At 35.7% G+C, this 14,482-nt stretch overlaps 2 protein-coding genes across 2 annotated transcripts in view; both read left to right on the top strand.

The window, feature by feature from the left end:
• The window catches only part of LOC118736981 (mucin-5AC-like), a 31,150-nt gene extending 17,944 nt beyond the window's left edge, over positions 1-13,206 (top strand). The window contains exon 2 of the mRNA XM_036467178.1: positions 13,047-13,206. Within this exon, the coding sequence (XP_036323071.1) occupies positions 13,047-13,130 (84 nt within the window). The 3' untranslated portion in view covers positions 13,131-13,206. The remainder of the gene's footprint in view (positions 1-13,046) is intronic.
• Positions 2,571-9,776, top strand: LOC118736985 (uncharacterized serine-rich protein C215.13-like). Its single transcript, XM_036467184.1, has 2 exons — positions 2,571-3,353; positions 5,567-9,776. Exons 1-2 carry the CDS (start codon positions 3,165-3,167, stop codon positions 7,586-7,588), a joined length of 2,211 nt encoding a protein of 736 aa, XP_036323077.1. The 5' UTR covers positions 2,571-3,164; the 3' UTR covers positions 7,589-9,776.
• Positions 13,207-14,482: the final 1,276 nt, after the last annotated feature.

The raw sequence follows: 14,482 nt of genomic DNA, 5'->3' as shown, positions 1-14,482 counted from the left end.
ATATTTAACAACCGAGGAACATCCATGAAACACACACGCGCACCTGGGCGCTTCCCACTCCCAATAGACTTTATAATTGCTAGCCTTTGAGTATCTTCCATAAGCGTTAAAGTGTGAAAGTGTTTGGCTCTTCATAATTCCTGTTTACATTTAAGCAGTAGCAATCGCTTCTCACCGCCTCTCTTGCGTTCTACACCAAAAATATTGCTCTTGATACTTTTCTTTTGTCGAATACCAAATTATGTTTGCGCACTGTATGGACGGACGACAAGAAGAAATGATACAAATTATGCGTTCTTTTTAATTTTTTAGTTCAAGGTGCATACTTTAGCTTAATTAATGCATACATTTATTTATTAAGTGCTAATAGAAGAAGCTTTTTCAAGTTTTCGTCACGCACATTCATCTGCACATGCATACTTTTTTTGCACGTCGTATGTAGGTGTAACGCTTCCGTGTCCGGATTTAAGATCTTTTCATTTACAATTTGCAATGACACTGACACTTTCAGCGCTGACGTATGCGGAATTAATTAAATATTTTCTACGTTTTATAATATTTTCCCTGTAAAATGTCTTTGTTTTGTTTTCCATATGAAGCTATGGCAAACCATTTCTTTGTTTGGATTTTAAAATGGATTTTTTTTTGCAGACATACTTTGTGATTACATTTAGTAATTGAAAAGGCAGCATCTGAATGGTTGCCAATGAAAAAATTTTATTTTATTCAAATCTGAATCGGTATATCGATCCATACAATATTATTCTTCTAGGTGCCCATTTCGAACCATTTCGCTACCATTTCTTTGTTTTCACTATATGTAGTATGAATCTGTCGGCGACCTTTTTGTGAGAACCTTGAACATCATTCCCATTTATTATTTAACCTTTATCAGGATGCCTTGAGTTGAAGAATCTTGCAGCTAATTCCGCTGTCAGGCTGCTGGCGACAGTTGAACTTACTCAAAGAACTTACGGGCGGAGATCAGTTGCAGGCAGGAAAAATGTATTTGATAAGGACTACATGGCTTGCCATTTCAAGTGGTAGAGGTGGTGGTCTCAGACCATAATCGACAAAAAGGAGCATATACTATGGATTGGTAGTGCTTTAATATCTGCACAAATGACGGCCGGAGTAGAAGTTGGAATCCACTGCAAGGTTTTGGGCATTAGACAGCCATTTAAACTGCCTAATCAGTTTTGTACTTTTTAGGCAGCGGTTGCATATCTATTGGGTTTCAGACCATAGTGAATTAGATTAGCATGTAGTTGTGAGGTGAAACAGTTTTAACTACCCGCTGAATTATTAAAGTCATCTGTAATAAAAACGAAGACTGCTGAACGATAACTGTTTTACTGAAAAAAAGGAGGCAGGTAAACTTTGAGATACCGCCTTTGCTTACGTTCGGCGCCATCAAGAACTCTACGCTGGACAATACCCGAGGGCTACTTGGTTTGAGAACACGCAGGATGTGTACAAAGTTGCACCCCAAACTCTTATTAGATCTGCTAAAAGGGTTATAGGCACTTTGAGAGGAAGGATTATTCCTCGGTAATCTTTAGAACGGCAACCTAAATAAATACTACTGTATACCATGGTAGCCATAGCAATAGTGTATTTCCAGCCTCCACTTACGTGGTGAATATAGCCGAGAAATTTTAAAATAATTTGTAAATATTTTTTTTTTTTTTAATTTTTTAAAATTTCCACGTCCTTTAAAATAAGTCTTGACGTTTTTTTTTGTGCACTTCTAAGGTGCTACGGTCCACTGTACATACATACATATCGCTTGTTTTTGAAATATTGTCTGTCTGAAATTTCCAAAAATAGTTTTTGCCACAACCAGGTGTGTCAAGCTTGTGAAAATCGAAAAATTTAACTTTACTTTTTATTTGGATTCGAACTGAGGTGTTTTTTTACGAATTTGATTTTTTCTCGAATGCTTAAAGTATTGGTACCTTAAAAATTCAAAAATTTTCACCTTTCGAAGCCTGAACATCGTCAAAATTTCCATTTCGTAGAGAATTGACTGAAAATTGCAAAAATAACCATACCGGTGGTCGCACTCGGCCGGAATCTACGATAATGCGAAAAACGCTTGGAAAAGCTCTAAACGCCCCCGCTTGCCGTATGTTGATGATGTTTTTATTTTTATTGTGTTTTTCTTCGTTTCATTTTTTTTTTTTTTTTTTTTTTTTTTTAAATACACATTTGTGCTCCTCCAAACAGCTGCATATGATGCTTTGCTGGCACACATGATTTTCACACAATATTTTCAATATTTTCTTTCATATACATATGCATACATACTTTTAACGAGCACATATGTGTGTATGCATGCCCGTACATCGGCAATACCCCTACACCTATAGTATATGGATCGAGGAAAATGTGCTTGAAATTTTTCTTTCTGTGCCTTTTGGTTCAGTTAACATTTGCGCTTATGGCGCGGCGTATCCGTCGTCTAAAGTCACATACGGCGTCGTAGATTGTGACGTTCGAAATCGATAGAAAAATATTCTGAAACGAGTGTATTCAAAAAAAAAAAAAAAAAAAAAAAATATTAAAAATACTAGAATTCATGGAAATACATATATTATATAAACCATTGTTTTAACCAAATTTTTAGTTTATTTAATGTTGTGCTTAAGTGGCAAACTATGGTTTAATAAAGCGTAAAAAAAGTAAAAAAGTATTTACAAATTAAAATAAATATTTTTTAAGGTACTTTATTACCTTCACCCAAATCTGTGTACTAGATATTTTAGTTGCAAAACGTACATACTTACCAACAACGCGACATGATCAGTGCGCGAGCATTTAATATACATATAGTACATACGTGAGTGAGTGATCGGTGCGCGTACGAGTGCGCTCGAAGATGTCGCAGCGGTGTCGTTTTCTGTGTTGCTCGATCGATGAAAGACTGTGCACTTATTTAAAAAAAGAAAAAAATTATAATTATAACAAACTACTAACTTATTATCTACAGTGATTTGAAAAGTCCCTTGAACGACGTAAACGAGCGTGATTGCAGTAAGACGCCCACAAATTCCACAGAAAATAACAACTCGAAATTGGCGAAGGATCGCGAAAAGCAAAAGGATAAGGCTGAAAATACTACAAACAACAAAAACAACAACAACACCAACAACAACAACTCAATGAGTGACCGCCACAGGCGTTATTATGGCGGAGGCTTCTATAGCGGAGCCGGCACCAGCACGGGCCGCTATCAGAAGAGCTCAACAACAGCCGCCTCGGCGCTCGATCGATTGCGCTCGAATCTAAGCCCGGTTAGCGCCTATTATAAGCCGCTAATGCGCAGCTTTGGCAAGCGTGCCGATGATGATGTTAGTATTTTGCACACTTGATTAAAATTTTGAAAATAGCAAAATTTTCCTAAAGTATATTGAAAACGTCTCTGTTAGATTTTTTTCTAAAAATAAATTAGCGAACGCGCATTAATTTCATATGCGGCGCACGGTGTTATGCAGCTTTTAAATTTAATCCAGGTGAATCATTTGTTTATTTTCCAAAGCGGAAAAGTGGAAAATGAAAAAATTTTGTGTGTAGACTATGCAGATAAAATTAAATATTTAAGGCAAAATTATTTATTCCAAAATGTTTCAATGCGGCCTGACGGCTTTTACCAGCGTACGTTGTACAGCTCGTTAGGTTCTGCTGCTACTACTTTACTGCGTTCAAAGTGCAGCCAATTTTAATTAAATCAATAATAATTATTTCTAATATTTTTGTGTCTTTTTTTTTTTGAAAATATACTTACGTATATATTTTTAAATCGGGCAAACAGCAAAATAATCTCTTTGCTTTCAAGCAATTTTTTCTTTTTCGAAATTTTGTTTTCGTTCACCGAGTCCGAGTGTGTGTGTGTGTGCGCATGAATTTGGCCGAAACATTTATGTTTAGTTTTTAGCACACGCTCACACTTGTCGTGTCTCAGTGGCCTCCTATGTGGCCGAGAGCGAAAATTTTCGGGTAATCACATAAATCTACTGAGGTGCATACACATTAGGCTGGGTGGCAAAAAAAAAAGTTACTTATTGGAACAAATGGTTTGAAAGCTCTGTTGCAAACATAATGTTTTTTTTTAACCCTATTTCAAGTGATTTTAGATACATAGTTGAAGAGATAGAGATATACAGTCAGCGTCAAAAATATGAATACTGTCGACTATCTTTATTTATATTTTCCATAAAAAAAATAGATTTTGTTTGTTGCGTTATATGGAAGAATTTGCGAAACTCCCTCGAAAAAAAAATCTCAAAAATCAACTGTAATTCTTATAGACTTATTATATTAAAATTTAATGGGCTTAAAACTGCATACAAATGTAATTGAAAAGTTGAAAATTCTGATGAAAATCTTTTGGTATTTCTTGAATTTTTCCGAATTCCATATGAAATTGAAAAATTTAATTGTGCTGATTTTTGCTGCGAAATGAGCTATATATTTATTAAAAAATAATTAAATAAAATTATAAAAAGTTGGTATTAAAAACATAAATAAAGAAAATCGCCACAAACGTCAAGGTATTCATATTATTGGCGTTGACTGTATTTTAGTAAGTACTACATATTTCTTTAATTTGTGTGAATCAATTAAATTTCTACTTGATTGCTGTCAGACTTAGTTACCCTAAAATAAATAGTTTAAGTGTTTTGTCCATTTTTTCATGTCGTTTCATGTTCTTTAGTCTCAAAAATTCCTTTTAATCGAGCTATCACGCCTCAAAATCCAGCCATATATAAAAAATGTAAGAAGACAGACAACTCGATTTTTGTCTGATTTTAGTACGCATATAAAGGGTGCAATTTTTTTTTACAATATTCTCTCTAAAAACTAGGTTTCACAGTAAGGTATGCCCTCCGCAAACAAACGTTTTTTTTTTTTTTTTGTATTTGTACGGACCCGGTCTAATACACATGTAAATTCAAGTGTGTCGGTATTTTTTGCCCACACATTCGGTGCGCTATGGCCGAAATCTGCTGCTCCTTCTTCTTCTTCTTACTTGATCGCAATTTTATTTCGGTTGTATCGCCGCATTCACTTTACATACCTTTCTAGTTATGTTTGCAGCACATGTGTGTGTGCGTAGTCTTGTACATCCATTTTGAAGGTCGATTCGGGAACATTTTATTGGCTGCGGCAGTACATAAGTTTAGAAAACGTACATATGTTTGAATGTACATACATACATACATAAATACCTGCGCTGAGAAATTGTGTTATATTTATACATATTGTTGAATACTTGAATTGTCAAATTTATGAGTTAATTGAAAATTTGGCAGTGTGTGTGAAAGCTTGGTCAATGCGTCGGCTAATCTGTGTAGCTATTTACAGCGCGAGTAGGCTTAATTGGGTTTATTTAATTACTTAAATTTTGAAATCAACTAAATTAGTAAGTTTTCACCCACTCGAACAGCGACGTTTTTTTCTTTGTGTCTATTTTGCTATTTTCAAAACAAATCCTTTTGGAAGTCTTTATTTCTATTTTCCATTCAAAAACTTTCCTTTGCCTACTCCCTCGCCTTGTACGCAGAGAAAAGACAATGATAAAGACAAAACTCCCACCGCGTCCGGTTCTGGCAAACAAACGGCCATCTCCCGCTTTGAAAACAAATACTCAGACATCTTGGATCGTCACCGGCATCACGACGATGATCGTGATAAAACTCTGGAACCTGATGAAAACCGTAATCCACTCGCCAAATCAGCCACTTCACACCAGCTGTTGGGCGTTGGCCGCCCGAAATTATCCTCAAGTTCCTTTAATGCCGCCGATCGCAAAGAACGCACCCCATACCGGCTAGCTAGAAATAAAACCAATCGGTATTTGGGCGACTCAAATGACAGCGGTTACTTAACCAGCACGAATGGCAGTCGCGCCGACCACGCGCTGCTCGATGACAATTATCCACTGGATTATAGCGCTAGCAGATATCGCAGACACCACGATGTGCCCCGCCATCATTTGGAAAACTATGAGGCTTTGCAGGCCGGCGGCGCAATGGGCTATGCACCTGGCACCAGCCGCTATGGACGCGGTCCCGATTATGCCGCTGGTTACAATGCGCGCAGCTATAGAAGTCGTGATGTCCACGATGATTATGACACAGCCAGCGGTAGCTCGCGACGAGCGCGTGGTTACGGACGTAATAAGACCTCCGAGAACTTACTTTCGTCCGCTATAGACACAACGCCTAGCGCGCATTCGTCAAACCGTCCAGACCACGACGATTACGGTGTACCAAATTCGCGTAATCGTTTTGCTAATCGGCGCAGAGAAAATTACACGCAACGTGCGCCGCCACCCAGAGAAGAATTAACGGATGAAGATCGTGAAATACTAAATGATGAACGCTCATCGGCTGATAATGCGGCGATCCTACTGCTACTCAAGGAGGATAATCAGTTCTTGGAGGCGCGTAAATTTGAAGAGCGCATGCGCCGACGCAAAGAGCTTAAGGAGCGCGCGCTGCGTTATGCGCAAGAAGATGCCGCCGCAGCTGCAGCTGAGCAAATTAAAGCGAAAAAGAAGCAGGAGAAGGAGAAGGAGAAGGATGCCGCAGACGATGCGGATGCTGCGTCGCCAAAGACAAGTGGCGCGTCAGATGCCAACTGCAATAATGTGGAAAGCAACGCGAAAGCTGTGGAAGCAACGCAGAAGGCAACAAGCAAACCTAAAAAAGTAGCTAGTCCAATTTCTGATAGTGATAGCTCTGAGGAGAGTAGCTCTGAAGAGTCTGATAGCAGTAGTCAGGAGGCTAAGTCCACAAACCCTACCCCGTCTAGCAGTACTACTACTACCACCACTACAACTACAACTACACCAGCAACCAAAGACACACAAGACGATACGAAAACCACAACATCCACCAACCTCAGCACAATCAAACCAACCACAACCACAACGTCTAAATCGACACTATCAGCAGCGAGCACAGCCTATGGCAGCTCGGCAAATTATTCAGCTACAGCTACAGCCTCACTGCACGCTGATCGCAACAATAATGACCTCTCCAAGTATAGGCCGACCGCTGGGCCCATCTTCAAATCGAACGGTCTCATGCATTCGTCCAGCTCTGGCGCCTTGGCGTTCGGCGGCATCAGTGAACGTCTTGCCGCTGGCCGTACACAACGCTATCAACCCGCTGCAACTTCGCGCACTGCAGCGCTATTAGCTGAGTTGGACAGTGTGGGCTCGCCGGCTGATGGCGGTATCGGCAGTAGCAGCAGCAGCAGCAGCAGCAACAGTCGTTATCAGCAGCACAAGAATCTGCTGCTGAGCGATTCATACAAATCATCGTACCTTTTCGATCCATATTATTCGTATGGTAGCGGTAGTGGGTCCAGCGCTGCCAGCAGTCGGCGTGCTGGTGCTGCTGCTGCGTTCTCGTCGTCATCTGCTTCAGCCTATCAGCGCCAGCAAATGCATGCGTATCAACAGCAACAGCAGCAGCACCAACAATATCAGCAGCATATGTTGTCGAAGAGCGCCACAAGTGCGGCACTCTTTCAGCGATCGCGCATTCCAAAAACCCTCTCTGCCTTTGTAAGCTAATCGATTTGTAATTTGTGTGAATTGAATTTTTTCATTTAGTTTAACGCATATTTAAAACGATTTTTCTAAGTTTTTTGTTGTTATGACATGGCGTGTTGGAAGTTGCTTGCTTAGCTGCTGCATACCTAGAGCTGTGTGATGATTACATGTGTGCCTCCATCTGCCGTGTATGAGTTTGCTTGCTTGCTTGGTCCTGCTCGCTTTCCAGCACGTGGCGGCGCCTCCAAAAGTTTTATAACCTAGCAAATGAGCTTTAAAGTCTTAAGTGAGGGGAGCGGTATGCTTGCGCATGAGTCTGGGGAAAGGGTAACACAGTCAGGCTTTAGGAAGGTTAGTGTGAAAGAAGCAGAACAAAACAATTCGATACAAATAACTTGTCTAAAAATAGCTTAAAATCTTTAGGGGATTCACAAAAGACGTGTTAACCGTTAGTATTTTTTTTAACTAAAACAATCATTAAAATAGGTTTAAAGGATTTCTAACTACACCGAAATGTTTTTAAACTGATAAAAATTATATAATCTCAAGTGTGGGTGCGGTGTCCGAAATTCCTCATTTGTACAGCTCTTATTTGCTATACAGTAAAACATTCAAATCATAAACAATTGAAACATATTACACTTACTTTACATCCTTCAAAGTATAGTCAAAACTCGATAATCTGAACTAATGGTTGCAGACTCAATTCGGATTATAGAAACATTCAGATTAACGGATTGTTTTAATTTATAAGAATTAATTAAAGAAAATAGAATTTGCTAAAGGCGGTTCGAGCTCAGTTTGGAAACACTTGCTACTGTAGCAGGTTTTTATATTCACATAAATGCTGAACTCAACAAAAAATCTTAGAAAATCATGGCGTTCAGATTACAACATCGTAATCAGTTCGGATGGCAGTCAGTATTATAAAAATGACCAAACGAGTTACCGATATTTAGGATTATGGTGTATTCGGTTTATCGAGTTTCGCTTATACCTGCATGAATTTTAAATTGATTTATTTGTTTTATGTATTTATTTAACATTTGATTTCTCTTTTAAATTATTTACGAGTATAAATGTACTTTCAAAGTTATTTTTTAACTCTAAATCCATTTATATGTAAATTAGGGTGATTCAAGAACCCCAACATAATTATGGTTCCCTCTAAAATATTAGGGCGCGAAATTCAAATTCAGTCGTGTGCTGGAGCGCGTTGAAAATGCCTGTAAAATCGATCGATGTACTTGTCTCGACGAGACGATTTTTTGTTCGCAAGTTCGTTGACCTCAAGTAACCTGTTCTAGTACTTAACCGCCAGATCTCAGTTCCTGCTTAACGTACCGCACTAATATCAGTAATATAATTTGCTCGTCAAAAATCGTTAAACTTTTTCTAAAGTACTATTTAGATTAGAAGGCAATTTCATTTTTAACTGATTTCGAAAAAGGAGCAGGTTATATTTTATTTTTTCTTTTGTCGAACGTAGGTATCCACTTTTTTCATTTTTCGTCATATCTTCGGCATTTACAGTCGAATCTTAAAGTTTGATATTAGTTAGTGCGATTAATCAATTAATCGATCAAGCTGATTAATCAAAACCTGATTAATAAACTAATCAAAGAATAATAATTTTTGATTAATCGAATGTGATTAATTTCTCGATTAATTAAATTTTGATAAATCAGAAGCACATTTGCTTTCATAATTTCTATAGATATAATTTCAAAAAAAAAAGATATGTTTACATGCAAGCAAAATTCTTGAAAAGAAATAATGCAGTACGCTTATGTTTACACATTTTACTATAGACAGAGGCTATTTATTGAGAAAACACAACTTTCACAGGTTTTTCCAACACGTAACAGCTCACGAATATTCCTCATTTGAGCGAATAAATTTTGAAATAAATAAAATTTCATTTTTTTTTTTATGAAACGCCAGACAGTTCTCTTAACCTCTTAGCAACCGCTTGAGCGATTGAAATCTCCTACATACTAACATGTGCATTTCCGGTTTTACGGCAACTGTATTATTTGCAATGTTGCATGTAATAACAATTTACTTAATTTTACTTACTGAAATATTTGCCGTTACTTAAGGTTTCACTGTTATCCTGATTGTACTAAATGTTAAAGAAATAAGCAACAAATTTTCTCAGCTTCTCATAAAAATGCAATCGCCGTTCGGAGTCGGCGTAAAACTGTAGGTCCCGCACGCCACAAATCGGAGGAAAAGCTCGGCCAAACACTAGCATATGTGTAAGCGCCAATCTATTATTTTTATTGTTATTATTATATATTACAAATTTGTTACGAGTTCTTAATCTATGCAATCTTTATACAATAAAAAGTCGTAGTTATTATCAGTAGTGAATAAGTCGTAATCACTAGAAAATGGGTGGGGTTTTTTTTTAAAAGACCTATAGCTTATAACATTTTATAGCAAAAAAAAAAAACATGTAAATAATTTTGAAATCTGTTTTGAGCTTACAACATCATTAACTTCGAAATAGGCTAATAATATATATAGTGTGCGTCAAAAATTAGTATACCCTGTTGTTTTGGCAACTTTATTTATCTATATTTTCCATACCAAATTTTCTTTATATTTTTATAAAAATATAGTTAATTCAAAAGCAAAAACAAATGGAGTTAATTTTTTAATTTCATACGGAACTCGGGGGAAAAATGCAAGAAATATTACATGTTTCAACTCGATTTCTTATGCAGGTATGCAGTTTTGTAGCCCATTAAATTTTAATGTTATAAAGTGTAAGTTTCAAGTCGCTCAAAATTACCGTTGATTTTTGAGAATTTTTTTCGCTGAAGGTGTAGCTCATTTTCTTCCATATAACGCTTGAACACAATCTTTTTTTTTTTATACGAAAAACGGGCTACAAAACTGCATGCTTCAAATTTTTCTGCAGGAAGCAAGCTTATATCATTACATATTTGTAGCCTTCGGAGAAGCTGCGGTTTACTCTCATTTCGAAGAATGATTAATTGTTGAAGAAAATACCTTGTAAGTTTTTTACACTTTTATCAAACCACGCGATAAATCTGCTCCTCCTTAATGATAAATGAAGACGAAATTGCGGTCTGAACAAATTTTCTAGAGTCCTACAATAATTCAAAGCCTTCGCGCTCTTTGCCGCAAGGAAAGACTGGGAATCATCAAAAAGATTTTCTGACCCGTAAACTTTTCAAAACAACCAATTCTAAAAATGTTCCTATTAACTTCGGTTCGTTTAATGAGCGCATGCTGAAAATTCCTTTACCCATTTCCTTCAACAGAAAGTACGATTTCTTTGTTCATTCTTGCTATAGTTGAAAATGTTCTTTAAATGCTTTAAAAAGTTTCGGGAGTACAATTTTAATTACTTTGCTTTGCTACTGTATCTGAAGTATTTTCCTCTTTTCCACCACTTTTCTTCAAAATTAATTATTCTTCAAAATAAAGGTTTTTCGATGTCCACATTAGCTCTTTAAAAAAAAAAAATAATAATAATGTGCTTATTCAAGTGAAGCGGGTTGTATGTAGTACATATACATACGTCGATATAGTTCATTTGTATGTACCTAAATATATAAAAGGGTGTGTGCCTCCAAAAAAGTATCGGTTTTTGCATCGGAATTATAAAATGTCTATAAGACTTCCGCCTAAATATTTCAGAAAAATATTAAGATTTACGTGAGCTGCACCGAGTTGAAAATACCTCCAAAAATCTGGTTATTTTGATATCGTTAATAAAATTTTAAAATATATTTATGCAAACCTTTTAAGATTAAAGTCTTCTATCATCCGAGATTTTTTAGAAAAATTATTTTAAAAATTAACATTTGTAAAAAATCTTTTTTCGGCGAAGTAATTTGGCGCAAGTCTTAAAATATAAAAAATCTTTAATTCCGATGGAAAAAAATATCGACTTTTTTTGTAAGGAGGGTGTTCCACCCTAATATATAGTATTTAATCGCATTCGGTACAGACTAGTAATATTTTTTAATAATTTTAACTATTCCTAACTTAGCTATTGAGAATAAATATAATAATAAGGTTATAAAATAAGTGATATGGAAATTAAACCAGTATGCTTTTAATACTACCTTGTTTTTTTAAGGACAATAAGTTTATCAGCTTATGTGAAAAATATATATGTATATTTAATACAAAAGTACATTTAATCCTATTTAACGCTGCTTTACCACTAACAATTTACTACTTTTTAAAATACTCTCTATGTATTTCTGTGCAAAAAATTTTATGTTCGAACTGAAACAAGTTTTTTCTTCATTGTGTCTTTAGTTTGAGTTCAATTTCTTTTATTGTTGTTTTTACATTAAAACTAATTTTGAACGTTGCTTGGGACGTTGTAATATAGTACATATGCATATATATTTACTAAATACATTTATTAAACAAAAATATGTTTTTTGTAAAAAATTAAAAAAAAAAAACATACAAAAACCAAACCAAAAATTTGTCCGAACTATTTTCTTACCGAAAAAACGATACGTATTTTTCTCGTGTTTTTTTCTGATTATGATGATGATGATGATGATAATCACTTGATGTTGGGTATGATGAACGACGTGATGTTGATGATGATGACTTATGCATGATGTTGATGATGATTATGATGAATTCGATAAACATTTTGGTGGTGTTGACGTGTGAATTTCATAAATGGCTTTGCTCTTCTGCGCACTCGCACAATTTTAATGGCGTTTCAACTGTGCGTGCACCTCCGCAACACAACAATGGTACAATGGTGGTGGCAATAATGATGATGATGCTAATGATGAATAATAATGACAACGACATTTGGCTAATGTGGTGTCAACGTGGGATATGGCATGAATTCGGTTGCATTGCTATTGATGACGACGATGATGATGATGATAACGATGATGATGATGATGGTGATGACTGCGAAATGTTTATCGTTTGCTCTTCACTGCCGGCGAATCACTCTTGTTGATGACGACCCTTGTGGCATTTGAACACACAATGTCCCTACCTGTGGGACGATGGATTTTTTTTTTCTTTTTTCTCTGTTTCTTTTTTCTTTTTCTCTCTTTCTCACATGTATGTTTATCCATGACTGAACCCTGTGTCGTTTTTGCAAATCGCCCCATATCGACTGTCCAATCCAACAACCAACCAACCAATCGACCAACGCCCGATCGATCAACTACCACCCAATTCGCTGTACCGGCGCAACATTGCTTCCTCTACATCCCTCGCCGCACACGCATTAACCACCAACTATCAACGGTCTATCTATTTGGTTACAACAACGCCACTAACGACGACGCCAACGCCAACACCAACACCAACACCGAAACCACTACCACCACCACCACCATCGCGCCACCAACAATGCCACTACGAATAACTGCTCTGAACCTACCCGTTAATCGAACTCCTCGATGATGCGATCTATTGCGATACAATTGATAAACACACACACTCACAGACAGCAAAGCCCGTCATACAAGATGATGCTGATGGCCACTTGATATATCACAACGGCGACATTCTTCATCACAGATGTTCGTGACAACTTTTTGTTTTTCTTTCCTTTTTACTATTTCCTTTTTATCTAATACATAAACATACATAATTGAAATATTAAAATAAAATAGTCAAAATAGAATTAATAGAGTAAAAAATGAAAAGATAAATGCGAAGCTCAAAAATGGCTTCGGAGTTAGTAGGATGAGCAAAAATTAAAATATCATTTTATGTAATTTCCAAATAATGCGCGAAATTACCGCTGCTTTCGAATTATATTTTGATATTTTTGCACATACAACAATTAGGCTTTTGTAGGAGATGAAGAAACCAATTTCTTAAATGATTCAACGCGCTCTTCGTATACATAATTCCACTTTCATTAATAGATTTTTCGTTCACAGATACACTCCGTGTCAAAGTTATAGGCGCAGCACATATTGACAAGGTTAAAAATGAATTTTTTTTTATTTAATTTTTGTTTTCTTTTTTTGTATAAATATATAGTTTAGGTATTCTTTAACATACACGGTATAAATTTATGTTAAAAGCTTTGTACAATGTTTTTAAAAAAATAACAAACTTTCGAGAAAATTTCTAGCTTTTTAATTAGATTTACTAGAAATATTTTGAAGCCCATTCAATTTTACTGCATATAATAAAGTTCAAGTTTAAAGTAGCTAGGGATAAGCTTTGATTTCTTTTTACATGATAACTGTGCTTTGCATTTTCTTTTACATTAAAAAAAAAAATCGTCGAACGTACTTTGTATGGAAGAAAATGCACATCGTCAGCAAAAAAAAAAAACTGCCAAAACAACGGTAGGTCCCAGCTAGCTATATGCTAAAAAACTACATACTCTCAGTCATTCTAAGAAATCTAATTAGGAAGCTCGATTTTTTTTTTTTTTTTTTTTAAATAATGCACAAAGTTTCAAACTTGAGGTTAAACAATTTTTATTAAAGAATAAAAAAAAAGACAAAAAACTCAATAGTTGAAATTTGTCAATATGTGGTGCGCTTATAATTTGGACGCAAGGTGTACTCTAACTAAAAATGGTTTTAAATGTTTAATACTTTTTTTCAATTTTCAATTTGAAGCGGTAGATAATTTATTTATTTTTTTATGTTTTTCGTCTTTTAAATTATGCTTGAAATAAATAGATTTTTTTTTGTTAAATTCAACGCGGTTAACTTCTTTAAATTAAATTTAAAATTTGCGAAAATAATGCAGAGTTAAAATAAAAGCAAAGAAAGGGTTTACAAAAAAGTTCACATTATAATTAACAGCGTCAGGCAGTTACTATTTAAATCGAAGAATTAGGTACTCAGTCGAATAATTTCTGCAACGCAATGAGGGCATTCGAAGTTCCACTTTGAATTACAATGTTGTCTTTTT

The sequence above is a fragment of the Rhagoletis pomonella genome, unplaced genomic scaffold, assembly GCF_013731165.1.
Source record: "Rhagoletis pomonella isolate Grant_MI unplaced genomic scaffold, Rhpom_1.0 Rhpom_scaffold_00004, whole genome shotgun sequence".
In the NCBI taxonomy this organism is placed as follows: Eukaryota; Metazoa; Arthropoda; class Insecta; order Diptera; family Tephritidae; genus Rhagoletis; species Rhagoletis pomonella.
This window is presented reverse-complemented; position numbering and strand designations above follow the sequence as displayed.